Below are 15,256 nucleotides of genomic sequence, written 5' to 3'. Positions count from 1 at the left end.
TTCTTTTCTCTGTGTGACCTTTAGCCTTTGCACTACCCCTATCCCTGAGCCCCAGTGACGGTCCATTTCCAGAAAAGGATTAGGAAATACAATTCATATCAAACATAGTGTCTGCTCTGGTGGAAGTGAAGTGAGACCACTAGATCCTCTCCCATAAGTACAACCAAAAACTCAGGATGAACTCCAAATGCCACCACCTTAGGACTCTGAAAAGTTATCAGCAGCAGGCAAGTTAGGGAAGGAAGTCAAAGCTTAAAGAAGAAACCTGTACAGGGAATTTCCCATTCTGTTTGATTTTTAAATTTCTCTTATTTTTCTCGCCGAGTTTTGACCCCAGGGTGGCTCCAGTTGCAGAACTGCCTGATGGGCAGCAAAATTCAGACATGTCGTCTTCTCTTTGTGTGACTGGGACAGGGTTTGTGTGAATTGAAGACCATGGGAGGAAAGCCTTCTTTTTTTTTACACGCACATGAACATGCACACACATGCATACACAAAGGTTTTTTTTTATTGTTGTTTTCTTTTTTGCTGCACTGGGGTTTGAATCCAGTCTCACACTTGCTAGGCAATCCCTCTACCACTTGAGCCATACCCACAATATTGTTTTTTTTTTATTGTTTTATTATTCATATGTGCATACAAGGCTTGGGTCATTTCTCTCCCCTGCCCCTACCCCCTCCCTTACTACCCACAATATTGTGATTGAATTTTGTTTTTGAGAGAGGGTCACACTTTGTCTGTGCTAACCATGAACTCAAGAACCTCCTGCCTCAGTCTCCCAATTAGCTGAGATCACAGGCAGGTACCACCATACAGGGAACTTTAATCCAGGCCTTTGAAAAAAGTGAACCCACATGCAGAACTCTGCACTGGCACACAGAGAACCAACACTCTGATACGCATTCTGTATTTCCAGCCAGAAGAATCAAGGAAAGGGCCTGTGATCTGAACAGTGTGCATGTGTGATGAAGGGTGAGGCAACACAACAGGCAGCTTGAACTCTGAGACATTCTTGTCGCTGTGGTCAAAGGACTTGGAAAATGCGCTCTGCAAGCCAGAGAGTGGAAGGGAATCACAGAAAGGTGAGCCCTGGAGAAGGGGAGCCCCTATTTCTACATAGGAATTGGAGTAAGTCCTGAGTGTCTCCAGAACTGCCATGTGTGGGCATGCCCAAAGTAGCATCTAGTAGTAGACAACTAAAATAACATTATACCCCTGCCCACCCAGAAAGTGAGACAGCATTGCAGAATGAACTTAACTGCTTGCTTGTTAAATAAGAAAAACCACCACCATTCTCCAGAGGGTTTTCACAGGACCCAAGTCTCATGGTATAATATTCAGAATGTCCTGCCTATATTCTAAAATTGCTTGCTACATAAAAAACCAGGAAAAATGATCAACTCTTGAGCATAAAGACAACAGTAGATGCCAGTCCCAAAGTGATCCAGGTATTGGAATTTTTAGACTTTAAAGTATCTACTGTAACAATGACCCATGAGGTTAGAGTAAACACATTAAAATGAATGGAAATGATTTGAAATGAAAAGAAGGATAGGCACTCTTCATGGAGAAATAGGAACTGTACAAAATAGACAAAAATGGACATTTTAGAACATAAAAATGTGCTATCTGAAATAAAAAATTCCCTGGGTGAGTTCAATAGCATAGCAGATGGAGAGAAGACTTGAAGACAGATCAGTATAAATTATCCAATCTAAAGAGAGGAATAAGGGGTAAGGGGTTGGGGAAAGAACAGCTACTCAGAGACCTATTCAAGGAAGTAGTAATTGAAATTTTCTCAAAGTTGATGGAAGGCATACACTTCTAAATTTAAGAAGCCTCATTGAAGCCAGGCACTGTAGCACGTACCTGCAGTCCCAGCTACCTAGGAGGCTGAGGCAAGGAGGATCACTTGAGCCTAGGAGTTGAAGGCCTGCCTGGCAGCACAGTGAGACACTAGAAAAGTCTCTGTGATCCCCAAACAGTATAAAGCAGATTTGACAGAGGAAGAGCATTTAGTTGATATTGTCACTTAATGTGTCTATTTTAAAAATACATGTCAGGTTGTCCTTTGAAAGTAGTCTTGTCACTACTTAAAAATCTGTTGTATGATCATATAATTTGTTCCACCTTCTCTTTTGCCCCAGATCATGTAAACATGGTCAGTAGGTTTATGGAACATAATTTACTGTTATTTGTCACTCAGTTTTTGTTAGAAGAGTTAATACTACCATCTTACTTGTCACTGAATGGTTATTTAGCAATTAGGAATCATTTGTTAATTTAAAAGCTTTACTGAACCTTGTGTGTCTTCAACTTGGGAAATTTTCTCACTAAGATTTCCATTATTCCTTCTGGAAAATTCATCAGAAAATACCTAGAAATACAAACACAGTTTTGACCATTATATTACTCAGTTGATCATTGAATTTAATGCACTTACATACTTAGAAAAGAACAATTCTCAAACAGTACTATTTAATTTTTTCATAGTGTTTTGTTTTGTTTTGGGGTACTGGGTTTGAACTTAAGGTTTCAAGTATGCAAGGCAAGTGCTCCACCTCTTTACCACATTTCCAGCCTTTACGTCTTTAAAGTTACAAAAACAATACATATAACTCCATTTCTACAAGTACTCCTATGAAAATTATCAAAGATTTGAGCAAAGATATAAATACAAAGATATTCATTGCTGTGTTATTCATAATAGAGAAAAAACCAAAACAGTTAAAATCCAAAGGGGAAATAGTTAAATAAGTTTTGATACATCCATGTATTTATCAGCCATTTAAAATCCTATTTTCAAAGATATTTAATAGAATAGGGAAATATTCACTTCATGCTATTAAATGAATAAAGAAGGATTTTCAATTACATATGTTCTCACTTTAAAACGTACACGAAGCAAAGAAGACTGGGACGAAAGACAGTCAGAAAATTTGTGCATTTTGTATTGTTCAAAGTTTCTACAATGAAAATGGATTACCTTCCTAATGAGTAAAAGCAAACAACTGGTCAATTTATAAAAAATAAAAACAAAACAACAAACAACAACATCCCCCCCCCACACACAGAATTAAGAGAAAAATAATCTCAAGGTCCCAAACATTTGAGTTTTAAACTTTTTATTCCCCCAGGGAAATTATTTTTAAAAACTGAGTTAGCATACATTGATAATACAAGGAGAGTTCATGGTGATAACACCACAGACGTGTACAGTTAATTGTATCAGGAGAGAAATGGTAGGGAGTAGTGACTTGCAGAGCAAGAGGCTAGTGAGTGTATTCCAATGTTAATGAAATCATGAATTTCTCTTTTTTTTTTTGTTTTTATTTTTGGCCTGGTAGTAACACTACAAAGTCATTACTCCTTTTTCCTTATAGACAAACAACAGAGAATTTGGGGGAAAAAAATCAACATCCAGCTAAAGACTGATAGGGTGGTGGGAGAAGCATGGGGAAAGATTACTGCATGAGGATCTCAGACTCAGAGGCCTCCAGAGGCCAGACAGGTAAAGTGCATAGTAAAAGCAGACTGATTTAAGTCTGGAGATCTAAAGAGCACTTGCTAGTCAGCCACAGCAAATTTTCCCAAGAAGGAATTCCTGCCCAGCATTTTAGAACTTTTGAAATTTGAGATAAGATCATATTTTGGTCATGTGTAGTTTTATGTGAAATTTTTTGGTTTTCAAATATTATCCACTAATTGAAATTAAAATATAGCCCAAATAAAGCGCATGAGTTCAGACCATGGAGAGCTTTAGTGCAGCCTCTACTATAGTCTCCACTTACAAACATCTCAATAAGTTTCTCTCTTTGTGAAAATGCAATGGAAGTTTAACTATCTTTAAAAATCTTAAAGGTCGTGTATTGAGAATCAATAGTATTTTGAATAGTATTAATGGTATCTGTAAAACTAATCCGTTTTTCAGAATACATGACATGTACTCTCCATGATTAGGAAAGAAAATGAAATCTGGTTTTGCCCAGAAAATAGTGAGATTTACAGGCTTGGTTCTGTGTCACAGGACTCACATGCCTTGCCACTCATTCATTCGAAAATGCTCAACACCTCATGCCTCTAATTGTTTGCTCTTCTATATGAAGTTAAGTTCCCAAAGTAATTATAATTTATAGGAGAGAGAGTATGTGCTACATACTGTGTTCCACGACCCACATATTCTCATACAATGTAAGTCAGAGGGAGGTTGATAAAAGCTCTTTTACTGAGTAGAAGTAACTAATTATATAGGCCAAGTAAATGATTCACATGCTTACTCAGGTGCTTTGGTGCCTGGTGGGAATGTTGTTGAGTGTGCTTGCTTCCAAAGAACTGATAAGTAGTATCTAGGTCCAGAAAAATATTAAACTATAACCTAAAAATACAGATGGTCCAATAATCCATGGACATCTCTTAGGATGCTGGCTTTAATCAGTTAAATTCTTGTAATATTATGGAACTTTTCAGACATTTAATGCCATCTACTCGCCTGGATTATAAAGACATGGAGGGCAGGGAGAAGGACTTAAATGTGTCTGGTTCTCCCATAATTCCAAGTCTAGTGGCTCATCCACAGCTGACATTCAGTAAATGTGAGCTGATTGACAAACTATGACTGAAGATGGTCCCAAATTTCCTCCTCTGATGGGTAAATGCTGATGCATTCTAACCACACCTTTCACTTATAATTCATTGCATTTCCTGGAATAAGAAACAGGAACCACTTGTCTCTCATCCTTACATCCTCTTATTGATAATGCCACAACTGTGATTTTATATCATGTATTAACATTCTATATCCATGTGGAAGGAAATCCTATAAGGTTGAAAGACTCTTATGAAATCTGTTACTTCATTATAATATGTGTTGATTCTGATTCAAACACAAAGCTATAAAGACAAAATAAAAAATTATGATAGTGAGATATTTGAACACTGATATTATAACTGATCAAGTAAAAGGAATTATTGCAAAACTTCTTTCAGATATGATATAATACTGTAATAATGTTACTTTTTTAAAAAGAATCCTTACTTAAAATAAATTGCTCTGTTGTTAGGGATAAAACTGTATTTCTTGTATTTGATTCAAAATCATGAGAAGAAGGGAAATAAGTGGAGATAGGGATCAAACACAATATCCATAGATTGATAATGGTTGAAGTTAAATAATGGATATGAGGAAGTGAATTATTAAAAATACTTATGTATGTGTTTAAAATTTTTCTAAATAAAAAATTAATTTTTTTCAATATCCGTAATTTTTCCCAAAACTTGTCATACTGCAATTAGTTAACACTACTCTTACTTTACTATGTGGAAAATACATGAAAGAAGCATCCTATTAGACCAAGAATACATTTTGAAACATTATTTTCCCAAACACAGGTTGTGAAATTAATCAGAAATGAGTCATGATTGTACCTGGATATTTTCATGATCTTTTGGGTGGACCAAAAATTGAACCTCTTGTAAAGATTTCAGTTGGTTCTTGCTGCTAAATTTCAACACTTCTGAAATGATTAATTCTGCAAATAAAGATTTAGGAAATCCCAGATTTCCTGTTCCTATTGCTGGAAATCCAATTGATTGTAAAGATAATTTCTCAGTGATCTCCAAACAGCCTCTGATTATGTCTTCCATGATCTGAAAAGCACAAAAGCACATTCGTACATGTCTTGCCTAGAAATGGGAGTTAGAACCAAGGAAACAAGAATTAACAAACTTTGTGATCATCCACAGAGGTTAAGTATAGTTAGAAGAGGAAAGAAAAATGCAAGAAAAAAAGGAAAAGGAAAAGAGAATGTGGGAGACTCTTTACGATGGTTCAAACTCACTCTGCCATGAAAGAAGGCAGAAAAGCAGCAAATGTGCTTGTCCTCCATTGTCTTCCATTTTCAGGCCTTGCCTCACTTTTCTGACTAAAGTAGGAAAATTTTCAATAGCTTCTTACCCCAGTAGTTACTGAGCGCAATCAATTTATATTATTAACTAGTCCAGCAAGATGTCAGCCACAGCTGAAAGCAATGACCATAACGATGGAACTGGCCGAAGTGTGATATTGTTATAGAAGAGAAGTAGGCAGCATCTAACCTATACTGAAAGGAGAGTTCAAATATTACCCCATTTTCTGGACAATTTAAAACCAAGCCCTGAGGAGATTCCAAGATGGTGACTAGAGGGAGGAAGCAGAAATCATGCTTCCTAAAGTAAAATCTTGGAGAGACACTGGAGACACACCTTGCAGGAAAAACCACCAAGAAGAGGCAAAACTCTGACTCTTCCACACCCCCAGCCTGTGCATAGCATCTCCACTTCACATTAAATGGAGAAACCAGGAGGGCTCCCATGCTGCCACCAGATGCCAGTGCCCAGACTGCTTGGGAAGTCGCAGACCACCAGGTGAGCTAAGTGGCACGTGGTACTCCCACAAACAACGCTGGGCCAGATCAGCATAGCCCCCTGGACAGACTGACCCCCACCCAAGGAGAAAAAAAAGAGAAAAAACCAAACTAAGTAATAAACAAGCAGCTGGAAAAATAAATAAATAAAAAGACATGTAGCAAAGAGGGCAGGGCACCCCAAGCCCCAGAGAGTGGGAGAGGGGCACTCCCTCACAAGAATTGTAAATAAACAAGCCGGCCAGAGAAGGCAGGAGTGGCGCCACCTCCCCCAGTGTGCTTGCAGAGGGGAAGGCTTGTAACTACGGCTGTCATGTGGAAAGCGCCACTGGAGGAGGGGATGGCCACTCCTCATCCAAAAAAGATGGCAGTTGCAAAAGGCGGGTAGAGCTGTATACTGGAGAAAACAACAGGGACATGCATCCAGGAGAACTCTAAATAAACAAAGCCTGCAACAGCAGATGGCTGACAGTAGGAGGCAGGTGAACCACAGCCTCAGATAGCCATTACAAAGCTGTCTCCAGACTCCCCCCACCTTTTTTTTCCTCTTCCTTTGATGAGACAACAACATCAGATGCTGAAGGACTAACTGAAACTGTATTGCATTTGAACTTGGGATTTTTTTGTTTGTTTTTGGTTTTTGGTTTTTTTCCTCTTTGATGAGAAAACGACAGAACTACTTCACAGTCACTGAGAAGTCTTCAGGACTGGATGCTGAAGGACTAACACCAAAATTATTAAGACTGAAACTTTATTACATTTGAACTTGTGATTTTTTTGTCTTTTTAAAAATTTTTTATTTTCATTATCCTCTCTCTGTCTCTCTAATGCCTGTTTAGCTTACTGTTGATTAGTACACTATCTCTCCCTGTTTATTTCTTTGGCTTTGTTTTTTTTGTTGTTGTTGTTTGTTCGTTTGTTTAGGGTTTTTTTTGTTTGTTGGTTGCTTGTTTTGTTTTCTTTTCCCTTTTTATTTACCTTCTTTGCTTTCTCTCTCCTCTTACACTTCCATTTTAGATATCACCATTGTTATTACAAGCTAACAATACTGAATTACACATAGTATAGGAACAGTAACAATAGCAAGGGCAATGATGGGAAGACGGAAAAAAGAGGGAAATCATTTTCTCCCCAATAATAAATTAGTACAGGAGCCAGAGGGAAATGAAGAAATCAGATACCCAGATCCAGACTTTAACAAAACGAAGATAAACTATGCCAAAGAACCCAATGAAGCCCACAAGAACACTCTAAAAGAAGAAATCCTGCAAGTAATCAATGAGAATTTTATAGGGATGATACTGGATAGGGTCAACCAAAATGTACAGGAGACACTCAAGAAATTCCAAGACAACAAAAATAGAGAATTTGAGAAAGCACAAGAAGAAATAAAAGAAACCATAGAAGCACTGTATAAACACCAAAGTGAAACAAAGACCACGATAAATAAAGAGATAAATGAACTCAGGATGAAAATAGACAATTTTAAAGAGGAAGAAACTCAGGATAGGGAAAACCTCAGAAAAAAGAATGAAACAGAAATGCAAAACAAAATGGAAGGCCAATCCAGCACTAGAACAAGAAGAAGACAGAATCTCAGAACTTGAAGACAAAATGGTAATTAAAGGAAAAACAGAAGAACTATTAGTTAAACAACTAAAGACCTGTGAAAAGAAAATGCAAGAACTTACAGACTCCATCAAAAGACCAAACCTGAGAATCATGGGCATTGAAGAAGGAGAAGAGATGCAAGAAAAAGGAATGAGTAACATATTCAACAAAATAATTACAGAAAATTTCCCAAGTCTAGAGAAAACTATGCCCATACAGGTACAGAAAACCTTTAGAACTCCAAACAGACCTAACCAAAATAGAACTACCCCACAACATATTATCATTAAAACAAGTACAGAGACTAGAGAAAGAATACTAAAGTCTGTAAGAAAGAAAAAACAAATAACATACAAAGGTAAACCCATCAAAATCACAGCAGACTTCTCAACAGAAACATTAAAAGCAAGAAGAGCTTGGGGTGAGATCTTCCAGGCACTGAATGAAAATAACTTCAACCCTAGGATACTCTACCCAGCAAAACTATCATTCAAAGTAGATGGAGCAATAAAAGTCTTCCATGATAAGCAGAAACTAAAACAACATGTGACCACAAAGCCACCACTACAAAAGATTCTTCAAGGGATTCTGCACACAGAAAGTGAAAACCAACGTAATCATGAAAGGGTGGCAGTACCAAGCTACAGGAAAAGAAAAAGCAAGAAAGTAGAGAGTAACATCGATTTAGCTACACACAATCAAACCCTCAAATAACTAAGACAACTAAATGCCAGGAATCACAACATACCTATCAGTACTAACACTTAATGTTAACAGACTTAATTCCCCCATCAAAAGGCACCATTTGACAAACTGGTTAAAAAGGAAGATCCAACAATTTGTTGCTGACAGGAGACCCATCTCATTGATAGAAATAAGCATAGGCTTAGAATGAAAGGTCGGAAGAAGATTTACTAAGCCAACGGCCCCTGAAAACAGGCAGGAGTAGCAATACTTATCTCTGACAAAGTAAACTTCAAACCTACATTGATCAAATGAGATAAAGAAGGACATTCCATACTAATAAAAGGGGAAATAGACCAAAAGGAAATAATAATTATCAACCTGTATGCACCCAATGTCAACGCACCCAATTTCATCAAACATACCCTGAAGGACCTAAAAGCATATATTAACTCCAACACAGTGGTCGTGGGAGACTTTAACACCCCATTATCATCAATAGATAGATCATCCAAACAAAAAATCAATAAAGAAATCCAAGATCTAAAACATACCATAGATCAAATAGACCTAGTTGATGTCTACAGGACATTTCATCCAACTTCTACACAATATACATTCTTCTCAGCAGCTCATGGAACCTTCTCCAAAATAGATCATATCCTAGGGCACAAAGCAAGCCTCAGCAAGTATAAGACAATAGAAATTATACCATGCATTCTATCAGATCACAATGCAATAAAACTAGAACAACAAAAATAAAGACAAAAAACATGCAAACAACTGGAAACTGAATAACTCATTGCTTAAAAAACAATGGGCCATTGATTAAATAAAAGAGGAAATCAAAAGGTTCCTGGAAGTCAATGAAAATGAAAACACAACCTACTGGAACCTATGGACACAACAAAGGCAGTATTGAGAGGAAAGTTTATAGCCATGAATGCATATAATAAAAAGACTGAAAGATCTCAAATCAATGACCTTATGATACATCTCAAACTCCTAGAAAACAAGAACAAGCAAATTTCAAAACAAACAGAAGGAGAGAAATAATAAAAATAAGAGCTGAAATCAATGAAATAGAAACTAAAAAAGCCATACAAAGAATTAATGAAACAAAAAGTTGGTTCTTTGAAAAAATAAACAAGATTAATAGACCCCTGGCAAACCTGACTAAAATGAGGAGAGAAAAAACCCAAATCAGTAAAATCAGGAATGCGAAAAGGGAGATAGCAACAAATAACATGGAAGTCAAAGAAATCATCAGAGACTACTTTGAGAACCTATACTCAAATAAATTTGAAAATCTTGAAGAAATGGACAGATTTCTAGAATCTTATGATCATCCAAAACTGAACCAAGAGGAAATTAATCACCTGAATAGATCTATAACACAAAATGAAATTGAAGCAGCAATCAAGAGTCTCTGCAAAAAGAAAAGTCCAGGACCTGATGGATTCTCTGCTGAATTCTATCAGACCTTTAAAGAAGAACTGATACCAACCCTCCTTAAACTATTCCACGAAATAGAAAGGGAAGGAAAACTTCCTAACACATTTTATGCAGTCAGTATTACACTTATCCCAAAACCAGGCAAAGACACCTCCAAAAAGGGGAACTATAGGCCAATCTCCTTTTGAACACTGATGCAAAAATCCTCAATAAAATCATGGCAAACTGAATTCAACAACACATCAAAAAGATTATTCACCACGACCAAGTAGGCTTCATCCAGGAATGCAGGGGTGGTTCAACATACAAAAATCAATAAATGTAATAAACCACATTAACAAAGCAAAGACAAAAACCACTTGATCATCTCAATAGATGCAGAAAAAGCCTTTGATAAGATCTAACACCATTTCATGATAAAAGCACTAAGAAAACTAGGAATAGAAGGAAAGTACCTCAACATTATAAAAGCTATATATGACAAACCTACAGCCAGCATTATACTTAATGGTGAAAAACTGAAACAATTCCCTTTAAAATCAGGAGTAAGACTAGGATGCCCACTATCTCCATTCCTATTCAACATAGTACTGGAATTCCAGCCAGAGCAATTAGGCAAGAAGAAGGAATAAAAGGAATGCAAATAGGTAAAGAAACTGTCAAAATATCCCTATTTGCAGACAATATAATCCTATACCTTAAAGACTCAAAAAACTCTACTCAGAAGCTCCTAGACACCATCAATAGCTATAGCAAGATAGCAGGATATAAAATCAACATAGAAAAATCATTAGCATTTCTATATACTAATAATGAACAAGCTGAGAAAGAGTATATGAAAACAATACCATTTACAATAGCCTCTAAAAAAATCAAATACCTAGGTGTAAACTTAACAAAGGATGTGAATGACCTCTACAAGGAAAGCTATAAACGTCTGAAGAAAGAGATTGAGGAAGATTTTAGAAAGTGGAGAGATCTCCCATGCTCATGGATTGGTAGAATCAACACAGTAAAAATGTATATACTCCCAAAGGCAATCTACATGTTTAATGCAATTCCCATCAATGACATTCATCAAAGAGATTGAAAAATCTACTATTAAATTTATATGGAAACACAAGTGGCCACGAATAGCCTAGGCAATACTTAATCAAAAGAACAATGCTGGAGGTATCACAATACCCAACTTCAAACTATATTACAAAGCACTAGCAATAAAAACAGCATGGTACTGGCACAAAAACAGACATAAAGACCAGTGGAACAGAATAGAGGACCCAAATATGAAGCCGCACAACTATAACCAACTTGTTTTTGACAAAGGCACTAAAAATATATGATGGCAAAAAAGCAGCTTCTTCAACAAAAACTGCTGGGGAAACTGGTTAGCAGTCTGCAAAAAACTGAAACTAGATCCATGTATATCACCCTATACCAAAATTAACTCAAAATGGATCAAGGATCTTAATATCAGACCCCAAATTCTAAAGTTGGTACAGGAAAGAGTAGAAAATACTTTGGAACTAATAGGTATAGGCAAAGACTTTCTCACTGGAACCCCAGCAGCTCAGCAACTAAGAGACAGCATAGATAAATGGGACTTCATAAAACTAAAAAGCTTCTGCTCAACAAAAGAAATGGTCTCTAAACTGAAGAGAACACCCACAGAGTGGGAGAAAATATATGCCAGCTACACATCAGACAAAGGACTGATAACCAGAATATGTAGAGAACTCAAAAAACTAAATTCTCCCAAAACTAATGAACCAATAAAGAAATGGGCATGTGAACTCAACAGAAGTTTCTCAAAAGAAGAAATTCAAATGGCCGAAAAACACATGAAAAAATGCTCACCATCTCTAGCAATAAAGGAAATGCAAATTAAAACCACACTAAGATTCCACCTCACCCCTGTTAGAACAGCCATCATTATCAACACCACTAACAATAGGTGTTGGCGAGGATGTGGGGAAAAAGGAACCCTTTTACACTGCTGGTGGGAGTGCAAACTAGTACAACCACTCTGGAATAAAATTTGGAGGCTTCTTAAAAATCTAAACATAGATCTACCATATGATCCAGCAATACCACTCTTGGGGATATACCTAAAAGAATGTGACACAAGTTACTCTAGAGGCACTTGCACACCCATGTTTACTGCAGCACTATTCACAATAGCCAAGTTATGGAAACAGCCAAGATGCCCCACTACTGACAAATGGATTGAGAAAATGTGGTATTTATACACAAGGAATTTTATGCAGCCATGAAGAAGAATGAAATGTTATCATTTGCTGGTAAATGGATGGAACTAGAGAACATCATTCTGAGTGAGGTTAGCCTGGCCCAAAAGACCAAAAATCGTATTTTCTCCCTCATATGAGGACATTAGATCAAAGGCAAACACAACAAGGTGCTTGGACTTTGATCACATGGTAAAGTGAGAGCACACAAGAGAGGTATGAGGATAGGTAAGACACCCAAAAAACTAGATAGAATTTGTTGCCCTCAAGGCAGAGAAACTAATGCAGATAATTTAAAGCTACAGAGGCCAATAGGAGAAGGGGACCAGGAACTAGAGAAAAGGTTAGATCAAAAAGAATTAACCTAGAAGGTAACCCACATGCACAGGAAATCAATGCAAGTCAACTCCCTGTATAGCTATCCTTATCTCAACTAGCAAAAACCCTTGTTCCTTCCTATTATTGCTTATACTCTCTTTTCAACAAAATTAAAGATAAGGGCAAAATAGTTTCTGCCTGGTAGAGAGGGCGTGGGAGGGGAGAAGAAAGGGGTGGGAGGGTAAGGGAGGGGGCAGGGGGAAGGAGGGAGAAATGACCCAAACATTGTATGCATAAATGAATAAAAGAAAAAAAAAAGCCCTACCTGTCGTGAAAATGTGCTGTCATTTCCCCATTCTGGAGCCACCACATGAAGCACATGACTGCAGTGCAGGTTACAACCACTGGTTTGAAGAATTGTGCCCACATTGACAGTGACTCCTTGTCCAGCAGCGTCCAACTCCTTCTGGAGCTTTGGTCCTGCTTTTTCCAAGAGGGCCTGAGAAAGGGGCCCTCTGTTGAGCCTAAGATCCGAGGGAATGGAATTGACGATGACCTGGGTCTTAAAGACAAAACCGAAGATTTGTTTAAAAGACTCGCAGATGGTATTCATCATCCATGACTCCATTGGAGCCACTGGTTTTGGCAAAATGGGGGATAATGAAGATGATTAAGGTTTTGGAGACTGAAATACCAATCCAAGACAAAGTGTTGCTAAATACTTTTTTGCAAATCTCTAGGACAAAAGAGAGATGTCAGAAAAGAACATTTCTATGGCATGGGATGACTTGAGAAGTCCGGAAGAAGGCCCTTCAGTGCCTGGTGAAGATGCCACAGGCAATATGGAGCCTGAGAAATGGGAATAGTCGCAGCAGGCAGAGAGCACCAGGGAACAGCCTGCATTACTCATGGTGGATTGCGAGCTGTGAGCACGTTGGTCTGAGCTGATGGAGAGCTTCTGCCAGCCAGGGTAGACATGGCACCCTGGTGTAGACTGCAGATGGCCCACCTTGTGTGCCACGCCAAACACAGTGAGCGACCATGGAAGCTTTTCCATTGGAGTGCATGTGAACAGATAATCAGACTGGATTTAGAGAGGCAGAGAGGAAAGAGGAGAAGAAATGTGCCCCTCTGTATGGGTCTCTGAGGAGTAAGCACAGTAGTTACTGTGGCAGTGGAAGCCACACACCTTGGGAGAAAAGGAATGGAAAGAACATCTTCATGTTCAGTTTCAAGTGGGGACAATGAATGGAACTTATTCCCATTCTTGACTCTTGGTGTAAGAGCATTTTGTTTATTTGTTTGGTTTTTATAATGAGAAACAAAATTATTTTCAAGATTTTGAAATAGTGCAATAATTAAGAACTTGGAAAAATTCCAATTCTGCATTTACCCAGTTACTAGCTATGGGACTTGGCAAATTACTTCATCCCTCTAAGTCCCACTGCCTTGTCTGTGAAGTGAGAATAGCGCCCTAGAATCTACCTCATGGCATGAATGAGAAAATGCATGTCAAAACTTAGCACAATATCTGACACAAAGTAACAATCAATATTAGCCATGATTCTTGTAATTACTACCTAAGTTTACTACAAATAGAAATCAAATTAATCTTTTAGTACACTATTTTAAACTGAAACAAGATTTTTTTTAAAAAAGTAGCAATTTGAACTGAATAGAAGAAAACTTGACCCACATAATAGGAGAAAATATTTGCAAATCACATATCTGATATTGAATCTGTTTCCAAAATATATAAGGAAACTTAAGATTCAATAATAAAAAGACAACCTCATGTAATAGTGGACAAAGCATCTAAAGAGGCATATCTCCAAAGAAGATATATAAATGGCCAAAAGACACGTGAAAATATGTTCAACATTATTAGTCATTAGGGAAATACAAATCAAAACCACAGTATATGATACTACTTTACTCACTAGCATGGCTATAATAAAAGGATAAATAATGCAAAAATTTAGCAAATATTTGAAGAAACTGAACTGCTCATCTTTGCTGTCTGGAATATAAAATTATATAACTGCTTTTGGAAATAGCCTAGCAGTTCCTGGAAGTCAAATATGGAGTTACCACATTACCCAGCCATGTTCCTGCTAGGTATATTCTCAAGAGTATAGCAACAACAACAGAAACTGGTTCATACACATTTTGCAAATACAGGTTCAAAGAAACAAGACTGATAAAAATTCAAAGTACAGGAACTGGGCTTCGCTCAAGTGGAAGAGCACTTGTCTAGCAAGTATAAGGCCCTGAGTTCAATCTACAGCTGATGATTGGGTAAACAAAATGTTTACCCATACAATGAAATATTACCCAGCCGTAAAAAGCAATGAAGTATTGATACATGCTTCAACGCATAAATGAACCTTGGAAACTTTCTTCTCTGTGAAACAAGCCAGTCACAGAAGATCACTAATTGCATGATTTCATTTATATGAAATTTCCAGAACCGGCTAATCTGTAGAAAAATAGAATATTAGTGGTCGTCTAGGCTTAGGGAGGTGGGACGGTGGCTCAATG

The 15,256-nt window shown here is 37.4% G+C and overlaps 1 protein-coding gene across 2 annotated transcripts in view; it reads right to left on the bottom strand.

The window, feature by feature from the left end:
* LOC109698957 (protein mono-ADP-ribosyltransferase PARP14) overlaps positions 1 to 15,256 on the bottom strand; it is a 47,829-nt gene that overhangs the window by 16,416 nt on the left and 16,157 nt on the right. The window contains exons 7-9 of one of the 2 annotated variants that reach the window (XM_020183410.2): positions 13,041 to 13,277; positions 5,425 to 5,646; positions 2,302 to 2,377 (exon numbers count right to left, since the gene is read on the bottom strand). In XM_020183410.2, coding sequence (XP_020038999.1) covers positions 2,302 to 2,377; positions 5,425 to 5,646; positions 13,041 to 13,277 — 535 coding nt within the window. Of the gene's footprint in view, positions 1 to 2,301; positions 2,378 to 5,424; positions 5,647 to 9,250; positions 9,651 to 13,040; positions 13,278 to 15,256 lie in introns of those variants that run through there. The other variant, XM_074073280.1, reaches the window with a different exon arrangement.

This window comes from Castor canadensis, chromosome 5 (assembly GCF_047511655.1).
Source record: "Castor canadensis chromosome 5, mCasCan1.hap1v2, whole genome shotgun sequence".
NCBI lineage: Eukaryota > Metazoa > Chordata > Mammalia > Rodentia > Castoridae > Castor > Castor canadensis.
Note: the sequence above shows the minus strand (reverse complement) of the source record. Positions and strands in the feature narration are given on the sequence as shown.